At 38.6% G+C, this 13194-nt stretch overlaps 2 protein-coding genes across 3 annotated transcripts; both read right to left on the reverse strand.

Annotated features, from left to right (window-relative positions):
• Positions 1-1712: 1712 nt before the first annotated feature.
• rabif (RAB interacting factor) lies at positions 1713-3829 on the reverse strand. Its single transcript, XM_079685435.1, has 3 exons — positions 3671-3829; positions 3033-3178; positions 1713-2166 (listed from the first exon to the last, which is right to left on the reverse strand). The coding sequence occupies exons 2-3, from the start codon at positions 3174-3176 to the stop codon at positions 1918-1920; spliced, it is 393 nt and encodes a 130-aa protein (XP_079541561.1). The 5' UTR covers positions 3177-3178; positions 3671-3829; the 3' UTR covers positions 1713-1917.
• Positions 3830-6509: 2680 nt separating this feature from the next.
• Positions 6510-12788, reverse strand: adipor1a (adiponectin receptor 1a). Of its 2 annotated transcripts, XM_079683389.1 has the most exons (8): positions 12672-12788; positions 10904-11119; positions 10709-10822; positions 8924-9095; positions 8648-8834; positions 7853-8040; positions 7553-7746; positions 6510-6883 (listed from the first exon to the last, which is right to left on the reverse strand). In XM_079683389.1, the coding sequence occupies exons 2-8, from the start codon at positions 11048-11050 to the stop codon at positions 6755-6757; spliced, it is 1131 nt and encodes a 376-aa protein (XP_079539515.1). In that variant the 5' UTR covers positions 11051-11119; positions 12672-12788; the 3' UTR covers positions 6510-6754. The 2 variants fall into 2 exon arrangements, with proteins under 2 accessions (XP_079539515.1, XP_079539514.1); XM_079683388.1 differs by having other exon boundaries at positions 10709-11119.
• Positions 12789-13194: the final 406 nt, after the last annotated feature.

Below are 13194 nucleotides of genomic sequence, written 5' to 3' on the forward strand. Positions count from 1 at the left end.
GGGCACAATACGGATTATTGTAGTGTATTGGTTCCGTGGTCTCCTATCAGATGATTGCCCTCCTTTGGGTGAGTTTGATTCTTTCACCCTGCTGGCACGCAGGTGTACTGTGTTGAGTTTCACAAAAGAAGGGATTATACGTATTCGGCCCTTCCCTACCCCGCCCGGCTAAACCGAAATAATAGACGTATCAGACGGTATATTGGGTTCCCTAATCAAACACACCCACTAGATCGATGCGCGCCGACCGGAACTTCGTTTTTAAATGGTCTAGAGGAGCACGTTGATTGGTAGAGAAGACAGTCATATGTTAATACTTCAGCTGTTTATGTTTTAAACATAAACATTTTTAATTGATTCAGTTACACTTCCCAGATTGTTTTTATTTGAGCAGCAGTTGTTTCTTCTGCTTATAACAGTATGCTCTACCACAGATTTGAATGTCCCTGTTCTCTATTTCGTCTGAACTTCCTCTTGGTTGATTTTGGACAGACTATAATGGGCACATATGACAGGTGTCTTTCAAGGTCAAGTGTACATATTTAAAGGTAATTAGGATCACACAAAAAAATTATATTACAAGTGCTGTTATATAAATATATTTTAAACTTAGCTTTAAGTTTGTCCGATTGGGATCAAACGTCTTTTTTACAACGGAGAAATTGCCAAGAATAAGCAACAATACAGTGCTTCAACAAATAACATAATCGATTTGAAATACATTAAAAAAAATAGGCAATAACTATTATTTGCTTACTGGCATCCTGAACTCAATGGTTTCAACTACCTTTACACACATTCAGGATATTTTTGTTGTCAATGCCCAGTACAGTATTCGAAACATAATACTCGACAACCATATGTAGGTGTGCATCACACACTAAACAACAATCACAACATCATAGATCCGCTGGGTGCCATGAAATATTACATACGACATCTAGTGGCAAACTGCAGAACTACACCTTAAAGGTAGGGTAGATAAGAATGGAGAAACCAGCTAGTACGCAGCCGAAAAAAATCTGCCCCTTCCTTCAGACTTTCTTACTGAGCCCCTCCTCTAACACACACGAACGCGCACATGACCAATGAGGGCACGAGATAAGTTTGTGCACGAGATGGAAGGCTGACAGGCAGGTAGGCCATCCAGTTATTTGATCCGGGCCGGCTAAAAATGATTGGTCGTGCTTTTTACAGCGCCACGGCTTCCACAGATGAATTTTTTTAATGTATTTATTGTCAAATCATTTAATGTATTCATTGCTATCGGGATGTTAAGAGCATTCCATGGAATATAACAAAAAGTGTTTCTGAAGTGAATTACCTACCCCACCTTTAAAGTAATGGAGGTTTAATAAGGTCAATGTAACACAATGTGTCAACTGTTAACTAGTTCTTCAGTGCAGGTTACTGTAAAGTTAACCATCATAAGGTTGCAGCTCTTTATACACCAGTGCCAAATGTTTAATATTTATTTGAGTGCAATCTTTAAATAATTTTTAAATAATTAATAAATAATATATCGAAAAGGATTGAATGTATTTTAAATGTAAAAAGAATGGAGAAAGTTCCCATCACAGGTTTACAGAACATCTTCAAACCTGTGTTTGGAAGGGATTTTAATCTCATAAATTAAAGTGGAACTGAGATTTCTTTGATTGAAAGAGACTGAAAGGACAATATATCAAGTTATCCAAGAAACTGCTGCAGGATGGGATTCAATAACAGCTTCCCCAAAACACCTTTATTAGAACAAGATAACCACACTGTCAGTGTGATTGAGAAGAAAGATAGTGTCACCGTCAGTAATCATAAACAATGTACACATACGAGTGTATATAAGTGTGTGTGTAATGGATTAAATCCATGAAAGATGCATAGCTTGCCAGCACATTTTTAAAGTTCATGTAGTTCAGACTATACATTATTAACCCTTTCCAATGCAACGTAGAAACTTTTCTTGTCATCCAAAGAGTGCCAGCCGATTGGTCCAATCTCACAATCTGCACAGATGAGATACTTGATTCTCCCCACGTCCTTAGTGAAGCCCACATTCTCAAAAGTGTACATGTCGTCCACAAACCAGTGGGCGGTCAGAGTGTCCCCGTCCGCTGAGCCCTCTGTGGTGCTGAGGCCGCTCTTTTTCCGCATGGATGGGAGGAACAGCTGTTGGGGGGAAAACAAGGCCTCAGTTGACATCAAAACACTAACAAAGGAACAGAGTTTTGGAAATGGTATTTACATGAAAAGACTGCCATGTATTCCTCTTTTATTTAGAGTTACCCCTAGTTTGAACACAGAGATATCACCTTTATCTGTCATTTTTGCATGAACAACGATCTCAACGAATACCAAAAAGGTTTGCTATTGTTATTTTATCAACTGACCAATTATTGCAGCTGCCCTGGCTACCTGTTGCTTTTCAAGATCCTCTTCCTGGTTTACGAAGATATAAAGGCTTCCTAGTACCTAAAGCTCTAAAGGCCTCTGGTTATATTGTGCTCTCAGTGTATACACCCTGCAGTTCTCTAATGTCACAAGCCACCTATGTCCTTTTTATTCCTTTAAAGTTCCTCAAGGCAGGTGTGAGTGCTATCATTTATTAAGTAACGGAACGGTCTGCCAGTTGAATTGCATAATTGATATGTAGTTACAATTGGTTATTTGCGGTGACGGTGAGTGTTTTTGTATTGTTTCATGATTTTACAACACGTGTATGGATGACATCAGTATTAATGGTTGATGTTTTTAATTATCTTGTATTTATTCAATATCCAGGACAATGGTTAAATGGCATTGTCTTAGTAGGCTGTATGGGCCCTATTCTCCAGTCTCAGAACGTTTCTCAGGGTGTGTTATTTCACTCCATTATGTATTATTTATCACAGTATTTTAACTGAAACTGTACCGGAAATAGAAAAGCTCAGCTCAAGGTGTGTACCTAACAAGTGAACCTATGTACAGATTTAACACCCAAAAAGCAATATAAGAGCCCAAGGATGTGATCAGTCGCCTCATTTCAGACAGCTTACCTCCTTCTCTGCAAACACAGCCATCCCGGGGCACAGCACCTTGGACCCGCACCGCTGACACACAACAGTCTTGATGTTCTTGCCGTCCTCAGAAACGAGGTCGGACCGGTCCGTGCTTTCTTTGGACTCTTGATTGTTCTCCATCTCTGACCGTAAAAACAAACAGCAGATTCACGTTGATGTACATGCACTAAAGGCCTGGGACACAGTATCTCCCACCGGACTGTCCAAGATAACAGTAACTGTAATTAACCGTAAGTGGTGATTGGTTAATTTTAATTTAGAGTGCTATGAAAAAAAGATGGGGCTTACACCCGGTGGACCGGAACTACCAATACTCGGAACCTCTGTAGTAAGGAAGTCCGTGGCAAGAAACCCTCTAATATTTACATTTGTCATCATGCAACAATATTTTTGTAGCAGTCATAACGCTGAACCCCAGTCTAATATATATGTGTTAAGGCCATTTGGATATTCGCTTGTTATATAAATGTCCAAATAAACGTTAACTGAAAACCCCACCCTGGCATTTATGCTAACATCCATGCTAACACTGAATTCAACAGACTTAGAATAAATAACCACATTATATATCTATATAAAAGACACACTCTTTAATAAAGTGAAACAGCCCTTACCTCAATATTGAAGTAAATAAAGTGTTAAGTATTACAATAAAATCGTAAAAGAAGACAGGTTAGCTTAAACTAGGCTAGCATTCTAGCTGTTCCTGAAGTGTACCAGCCACTAAAAGCTCCCGTTCAGAAACACAAGTTTGTTCTTTGGTTCCTCATTAAACAACCTTCGTGATATATCCTGCTATTTCTGATATGTTTTAAAACTTTTAAATTACGAGAGAATGTGTCTACTTCCGTTCATAATAATGTGACGACGTTTGCAAATAAGTGAAATAGTGAAATTGAGGGTAGCATGGTTAATTGTAACTGTCCTAAGACAAGAAGTAAGCACTGACTCAAAGGATACATTGAAAAGAGTGACATGGATAATAAAAAACGTAAATAAAACAATGTAAGTCAATGAGTAAGTATTGTTACAATTTCAATGCAATACTTTTCTGTAAACAACTTTTAATTGAATTATAGTTGAAGAATACATGTAAAAGGTACATGATATGCCTATTAATTAGTCAAATAGAAGTACGAAATAGCAAAACATGAACACATCCTGGCTGCCAGTTTGAGGAGTCTGTGTTGTTTCATACATTGCTCTCCAACACTGATGCTGTAGCCACATACACTCAATCTTAATGTGTTTACAGCCATTTCGGGAGTTTGAGCGAGGTGAATGCTTGTTTGGCTATATGCAAAAACCTAAATTAGCCACAACTCTCAACTGTGACACTACAGTACAGTGAGAGGCTGAACAAATATCAATCAACAGAGCATGGGAGATGAGTGCAATACAAGATGCAAACACATACTTTGTTCGTGCATTAAGCACTGTTGTATAAAGCTCCTATAATATGCATAAAGCCCAGTAAGAACATTTTTTCACCCTATTTTAATGAAAAATATTGAAATTGTGACGCCTTGAGGGAGGCATGCATGACCTATCGATTTCAAATAATTATTTTTTGTCCTGATAGTGTGGCATTATTTATAATCAAATTCAATAATGGATCTATTTATTAAACCAAAAAGGAAAGCATGTGCTGGTGATGGACATTATTACAGCTGTGATCACATCCCACACATCTCTCTGCTCTAATTGATCTCCAACCAGCAGCGGATCCCAAGAAATCAAACAAGAAGCAGTTTTTTTAACAACGGTTTATGTGATTAAAACATGGTTACTCTTGATCTCTATAATTGAGGAAAATTGTTAAGAGAAAGCTGTATTTTAGATACTCTGATGTAGACACACTGTGTGGTATCCAGACATGTACTGAGCATTAGACCATGAATCCTGTTGTCTTCACAGTTGACTTACTGCGGATATAACATTTGCAAATGTCACAGGACTACTTTGTGAGAAACAAATGACAATAGAAGACCATGTTTTTTTTACATGTGGAAAATAATTTATTACAATAATTTTCCAAGATTACCATTAATAAATATTTATGTTTACATTTCAGTGAAATGTATGATTTATCACTTTCTACACAGGACATTACACAAAGTCAAGAATACACATTGTTTTAGTCGTTGTAATAAAGCTCGAATAAGTTGATCTAGAAAAAGGAGTCTTAAACAGCAGTTGATACAACCTATCCATGGAGTTGTAAGTTCAATAATGATTCGATTGTATATATGGCAAGGAAAACAAGAAAAGTCAACATCTGGAAATCCTTGAAGCTCCTTTGACTGTTAAGATAGGCCGTTTTATTTAAAAACATTTCCGTTGGCCTAAGGCACAGGAATACTAAAAGTTTATATCAATCATACATAACACATTTTAAATCCCATATGGTGATTTAAAGTTTTGAATTTAATAGTATACACTAAGGTGCATTAGATATTTACACCTTTCATTGCATTTGAATCTAGCACAAAAGAAATATCTTTAGCAGACAAAAACACAATTGGACCGATCCAGATCTGTACATTGTGCGTCGCCCAGGAACTATCATTTGAGAAATTAGTAATTGTATTGTCTGACTGATGGCAGGGAAGTTCTTTCGACTTCTACATTTTAAGCATTTTAGTCTAAATACAAGTGAGCAGATAGATTTTTGCAAAGTTGCAGCTTATCATGCTATGCTACCATTTGAAAAAGCATTTGCTTGGGTCTTAAGTCAATTATAACAATGCAGAGAATATCAGGGAAAATCTCAGTTTTTAACATCGTAATTTCTTTCCTTTCATTTTGGCAATAATTTTGATGAGCATCAAACCTAGTGTTAGACACATCTATACATCATGTTTTTAGGATTTTGCTTCTATGTTCCTTTCAAAATAATGTCGGTTTTTATTTATTTATAAAATGTAAGATTGACTTGGCCTTAAGAGTACCGTTTTTTTTATTGCAGAGTGGGCATGGGTGGGTTTGTAGCACTCCTCCGAGTTTTGACACACCGCCGCACAATCAGTGTCAGCACAGTAAGAAAACACCTGGTGGCATCCATACACACACTATGTGTATACTTTTATCCTCCTAGTGCAGACCCTCAAGCACATAAATGGGCCTGGACTGCTCCACACCTCACTCCTGGTGGACAGTACATTCATCCTCTGACCTGCATGGAAACTGGGAGGGAGGATAGGAATGGTTTACAGTATGTGCCCTCTGCTACAGCACAAATCTTACTCTCTGTGCCCTCTGTGCAATCGTAACGGATTATGAAAAGGCTGGGGTACTAGTGAGCTTCTAAGAAATGACCATCAGTTACAGGAATATATATATATATATATATATGATTTTGGTTAAAATCCCATTTTGACCTTACTTGAAAATGTAGACTTCAAGTTTCATAATTATTGAAGAAGTAGTGCCTGTTGAAGATTCCCTCCGTAGTTCAATGGCTAGGTAATGCTACTTTATTGGAGCAAAAAAGAGCCAAACAGAAAGAAGACCACCAAAACCCAAACAAGATGTTAGCAAATCAGAAGTACAGAAGGAGCAACAAGTGAGACTATATTGAATTCCAGCAGCATTTTAAGTGATTGTGTGTGTTTTTGTGTCTGTGTGCATGTGTGTGTGTGTGAGTGTGTGTGTGTGGGACTATAAAGAAAAGTATGAGGAAGTCACAGTCAGGCCTCTCAGAGTAGAGTGTCATCTGTGCATCCTCCCTCGAGGCCGTAGCGAAACTCCTGCAGGTTGGAAACCCCGTAGAAATGGACAAAGGCCGCGGCCACAACCAGAACGTGAAAGATCTGATGAGAGTGGAACTAGAAGGAGAGGAAGAAATGTTTTTAACAGTTTCATTTATAATCAAACACCCTTGTTTGATCAAAGAAAAAGAAAAATACCTCTTTTGACCACAGTTGGGACTGAAACAGCCACTTTGTCTGTGGGCAGAAATGTCTAGCAGTGCAAACTAACAAGGTGTAAGTACTCTACTAATGTTAGGGTACTTGTACTTTAGGATGTCCAATTATTGTACTTTATACTTCTTTACACTCTTTACATGCAAACTATATGATTAACTAATGAAAAATGATGCTTTCTTATAAATTAAAGGCCCCACGGACCTTCATAGATGTTTTCATTTATGTAGCGGATAAGATTTACTCAGGGATGTACTGGCAGTTTTTGTGAGGTCATTATGTACTTTTAAAATGATGAAGTTTTAGATTTCACATTTAACGTACACTTTGCAAGCAATACTTGAGTACATTTATTTAAGTAGAATCTTAATTGCAGGAAACTAGAATGTATTTTACACTGTGGTATTGTCAAATTCTTTATTTTAAGCAAAGGGAAGTGTAAACATTGCAGATTTCCACCACGTTAAGGTGAATGAAGTATAATATCATTTTAGTTAGTTGGCAGGAAACAAAAATATTTGTGCAACTTTTAAAGTTCTGTAATATAATGTAATACCATCAAATACTAACCCAGATGTCACACTTCCCAGGGAAGTAGCGTTCAGGGATCCTGGCTGCATACAGGCCGGCCCCAGTGATGTACATGGCGCCCATCAGGTAGAACCAGCCCATCTGGCCCACTGTGGTGGCCTTCACAAAGCCCTCCTCGATGGTGAAGTGCATGGTGGGGACAATGCCGCTTAATCCAAGACCCATGAACACACCTAATAGAAGCATGAAATCCAGTTACCTACAATAAAAACTCCACAAAAACATTGCAGAGAAAAAGCTCATTAATACAAATGTACAATATCTTTAAGTGGTTGTTACCTGCTCTTGTAGGTCTGTGGCGAGGTGTAGAGAAGCGTTCCCACTGGGCCACTATGATGGCGGCGATGCCGAGGACACAAACAATGGTGAGGTAGATAAGTCGAGGCTGAGGGGAACAATAGAAGGAGTAATACAGCCAGGGCACGAAGGAGCCCATGATCAGCAGGGCGATGCCCGAGTAGTCAAGCCTGAAGAGAGGGGAGACAAAGAGACAACAGCTGATGATTCTCATGTTTCTAAACACATGTTTATTTCTTTAAAACTCTGCTGTGGAGTTTTTGTTTTTAAGGGAGGGACATCAATATGGTCTTTATTGTAAAAAGGTACATATCTAAGTTGTAGTACTCAGTGTTCGTTGAGAACGATGTATTGAAATAAACGCCTACAAAAAAAGTATGTTTTTTAACGATTAAACATATTGTATTATCCTTATTACTCTAGGATGCCAAATCCGACTAAAAGGACGGCTAATGGAAAACTAGCCTTAAGCTAACTCGGGTACATTTACAGTTCTATCATGTTGATTAAGGTACATTAGTGTCCTTTGTCCTTCGTATTGATTTTGACAAAATTATGGACAATTTAAACTCAAATAATTGTGTTGGGTGTGCCCCCTTGTTGGCAAGTCCTGTAGGTCTAGTATGAAGAAACATACGGATGTCTGACATTTGAAACCTGTTTACACCAAGAGCAGTGTGTCTAAAACAGTAAAACACTTTGACAGTTACAAATGATTCCCTTAAGACATGCAAGGTGAGAATGTGAGAAGCCGTGTAAGGAGGTGCGAGGTCTTACTTGGAGAAGGTGCGGGACACTTTCTCAGAGTGGCAGTAAACGGTATGAAAAAGCCAGGAGAAGCTGAGGCAGAGCACAGCTCCCAGGAAGAACATCCCCAACACCACTTTCTCTTGCAGAGGGGCCATAAAATACACGTTGGGCCGCAGCATGGTTAACGTGCCCAGACAAATGAATAAGATCAGCCCTGAGGGAAAAAAGAGGCCAATTTTACATAGAGTTGCCAAGAGAAGAAACCACACTTTTAGTAATGTTATCAGCGTGTTTTAAACGTACCTAACAGGTGAGTCCAGATGTTTCCTGTCTCAGTGTGAATTCTAAAGATGCTTCCAAAACACGCCCGGAAGGAGGGCATCGGGGGACGATGTCCATGCAGGAGGTAATCGTTGTCCTTTAGCCACTCTGGCAGCACATGGAAAGGGATGACCCTCCAGCGCCCCTCCCAAACCTGTAGAGTTAGAAAAGGTGTCACTCGGAGACATATTCATTCACTATGAGGCTCTCACAATTGGGGATACTGCAGTGACTACAATTTGGAACAGATCAATACTTTAAACGTAGTTTATTTATATATATATTTATGCTGTCAAAATTATCGCGTTAACGGTGGTAATTCATTTTTTGAGTTAATTGCGTTAAAATACCGAAGACCAGAAACGGTTTTGAAAACTTTTGTGACGTAGTGATCGTCTTCTCAATAGAATATATTTGATAATGTCTTCTGGCCAATCAGAATCAAGATAACGGCGTGGTGTTGTTGCAGGAAGTCCCGACGGAGAATACTTTTGCTGTAGTACAGGGGTGCACATAACTGGTACGTAATCTGAAATGAGTACCGTCACTTTTTGTCACAAAGCGCATTTGCGTACCGACGTACTTGTGAAGCTTTTCCAGAAGGCGGTTAGATCACCGGACGACAGAGTCGGTCTCCGTGTGCACAGACAGGGCTGCTGTTAACGTTGGTCTGTACAACGGAATTGTGCCAAAACTACGCCAACCGGCTGCGGAGGGAGACTCCCCCCCTTCACTGGAGAACTGCACTAAAACAGCTGATCACAGCGTTCACGCTCTGAGGTCACAAAGTACTCCACTGACGGTATTTCATGGACAAATATGTTGTTTGTTGGAAGCCGACACTGGCCTCCAACGGAGATTTGTATGCGTCTTATACAACACACAACATGTGTCTGACGTTGAATAATAACCCCCCCCACACACACACACTAATGACTCACTACACAGCAGTTATACCTTAATCCCTGGTTGTTGCTGTTCACCCAGATCGGCAACCGTGTGCCCATGAACCTCTGCGGAACTAGTCATATTTCTACAAGTGCTTTAGAGGGACAAACTAATAATTATATTTTTCAATATATTAGAAATAAGAATTTAATAAAACATTTAAACAACAATAAAACATGACCAAAGTAAAGAAAGGAGCAGTAAGAATTAAGAAAGTAGGAGGAGGAGCAACATATTACAAAAAATGATGTAGTTTTTGGAAAGCTGCAGTTAACATTAATGTCTTAAGTCCTGGTTTTATGAAAGTTTCAGGGGGCCTCAGGTATTCACGAAGATTGTTCAACACCTGGTATACAGCTCTGAGATGAACTGCGGGTTGAGTTTCAGCTCCTTTTAAGTTGCTGTTGCAATATTAATGTGGGGAGACATATTGCGTAATGTCATGAGATATTTAATTAGCCTTATTATGCCACATAGGAACGTTTACCAAACAATATTGAACAATCATGTTTTTCCGATTGAGCTGAATCTATTGTTGAACCTAGAGGTAACTTATATATTTATAACAGTAACACTTGTTGTTGGTTTATTTCCAAGCTTTAAAATCAAAGGTGCTTGATTTGATTTGTGCAATTTATTCAAAAAATAAAACATCTGACTGGAAGGGTTTGCCTATTAGGTCAGAACAAAGTCAAAGTGTCAAACATTAGTATAAACTTTCGACTGGCAGTGTGGTTTGATGAGATCTTGATGGATTGGTGCCGTAACCTGAATCGGTACCCATTGAGTATTGTTTATTAAACAAAGAATACATCATACCTTATGTACAAACTCCTCCATCTTCTCCATGGCATGGTGGGCCTGAAGTGGTAAGGTCAGGACTTCTTCGACCTCATCATCCTCCTCTTCCTCGTCAGCAAGCATTGTGGCTCCCTTTAATGAAATAAAAGGAGAATACTGAAGCAATTGAGTCATAACAACTATTCTCTGGGGAACTTTGTGGAACAGCCTTACCTCTGAGTGGACGCCATTCGATGCTGCAGGCCGCCCCCCTCCCTCCTCCAACAGTGGCCCGAGCTCCATCAGCTCCACATCTGGGACATGGCAGTCCTCAGAGATCCGACAGTCTGCATCACTTGCAGACCCGTTTCGGCCTGACATAGGGAGACTGCCTGATGACCCACTCACAGCCTCTGTATTCTGCTTCAGAAGGTACACTTCAGTTTCCTCCTGAGCAACAACAACCAAAATCAGCTTTACTGGCTACTGTTGACATATACAAGAAGAGATGTGAGTCAAAACTATTCAAATAAAAACATGGAGCTAAACATACAAAATAAACAAAACTACATAAAAAATAAGCCAACAAAATCACAATTACACACAGGCACAATTAGAATTAATGGCCAAGTAAGTATATGCAAATACAAGGAATTGTATACAGTGTGTTGTGCTCTGAATGTTCACAGAAACAGCTATACAACTAACTATATGTTTTGTATATACAGAATGTGTCCTTAAGTGCATTTAAACAGCACAATTTAACAAGTATTGTATAGATAATACGTAGATATGCATGTTATAAATGTGGCCTATACATAATTGGACCATAATTAAGAAATATCCATCCATGTCAACCTTTTTGAAATTGTACTAAGCTGCAGAGAAGGGATTTCACTATCAGTTGTAAGTAAGGGGAAACAATAGTATTGTTGTAGGCCAACCTATAGCCTATACATGCTTTTCAGTAAGAATATACGGTCTGACCTGTATTAGCCTATGTTTTCAAGAAAAAAAAGTTTAGGGGTTTGGGTCGTGCGAGTTTACAATCCCTTCTTTGGAAGGCAATATAGCAGAGCAATCCAAATGTTTGTCCTTATCTTATCTGTAATTGCAAGATTAATCTTATATCATGGCCTCGGCCTAAATAAACGGGTCGGTCCGGAAATCACTTATTGGAGCATTACTAAATGAGTCTGTATACAGTGAGGGGTCTGTGAGCATATATTGATGTATTCAGTACAGCACATACAGTCTGCATAGCCCAACATACAACACTGACACGGTGTTACGTACTCACGATGTTGTTTTATGTAAATGACAAAGAATTATAAAGCAGTAAGGTTATTTTTGCATTATAGCATACTGCAGATCCCTAACTTACATAAACATGTATCTAAATCCTGAAATAAAATGGCTGATATTTAATCTGGGTCGCATGTGAAATCCGTGTTACATCGATCAGACAACGGCAGAACAAAGGACCGGATGAACTTATTCAGATCAATGTCAACAAGAACACATTTCGCTCGACAGACGTAGTAGTGACAATACTGCATATATATAATACAGAACACTGACATTTGATACACGGTTGTCAATAGAAACAAAGCGTTTAGCATAGCCTGGCGATTAGCGGCGTCAGACGGAAAATGGAGTACAAAATGTAAACAACCGCAAAACACCGACCAACATACGTGGATCCATTATAAGTATACGGTTGTGAACACTTTAAGGCATGGAGCAGAACGACATTTTAATAAACCACCTGATACGCGAATAAGGTATCAGATCATGGGTCGCTTATATAGTGTTGCTAACGTTACCTTTAAGCTAGCGCCGAGCGGATGCTAACCAGTCGAGCAGGCGACACTGGTTTGAGAATAAACGTGAACCAGCGGCGAGGTAAAAGTCCTCACGACGACACAACATATACCCTGATCTAGATAGACTACTGTACTAACATCCGTTATTGCAATTGAATTCAATGTACACAAGTTACCTGACAAGGTAATGTTCAAACCAGGAAGGTGAATTATTTATCGATATGCGAAAACACAATCCTTTCCGGAAGTTGAGAGCTCTTCCGTAAAACCAACCGCAGCCCTCTCCGTTTTTTTTCCAAAATAAAAGCCCCGAAGAAGAAGTAGAAAAACCAGAAAAACTAATATATTTTCATACTTTGCAAATCAGTCACTTCAGTTGATGCATTTAAAAAAATGTAAACAAGGAAATGATGTTAAAAATATATCTTTATTATATAAAATGCATTTAGAAGGATATTATAATCAGCAGAGAAGGGGATGTAGCCTGTGTTCTTCCATTTTTTATATTCATGCACTTTTAATTATATATATATATATAGTATAAGTATAAAGTATTTAAAAAAAGAAGTGATAAACTATGCCAACATTCACTGGTGAATACATAATAATAATAATTATGAGAGCATGTATTTTTAAATCGTGCTTACAAATTATATATGTTTCTCTGCATAACACCTTCTGGGCTCTGTGGATGATTAA

The sequence above is a fragment of the Notothenia rossii genome (genome assembly GCF_949606895.1).
Source record: "Notothenia rossii genome assembly, chromosome: 5".
Lineage (NCBI taxonomy): Eukaryota > Metazoa > Chordata > Actinopteri > Perciformes > Nototheniidae > Notothenia > Notothenia rossii.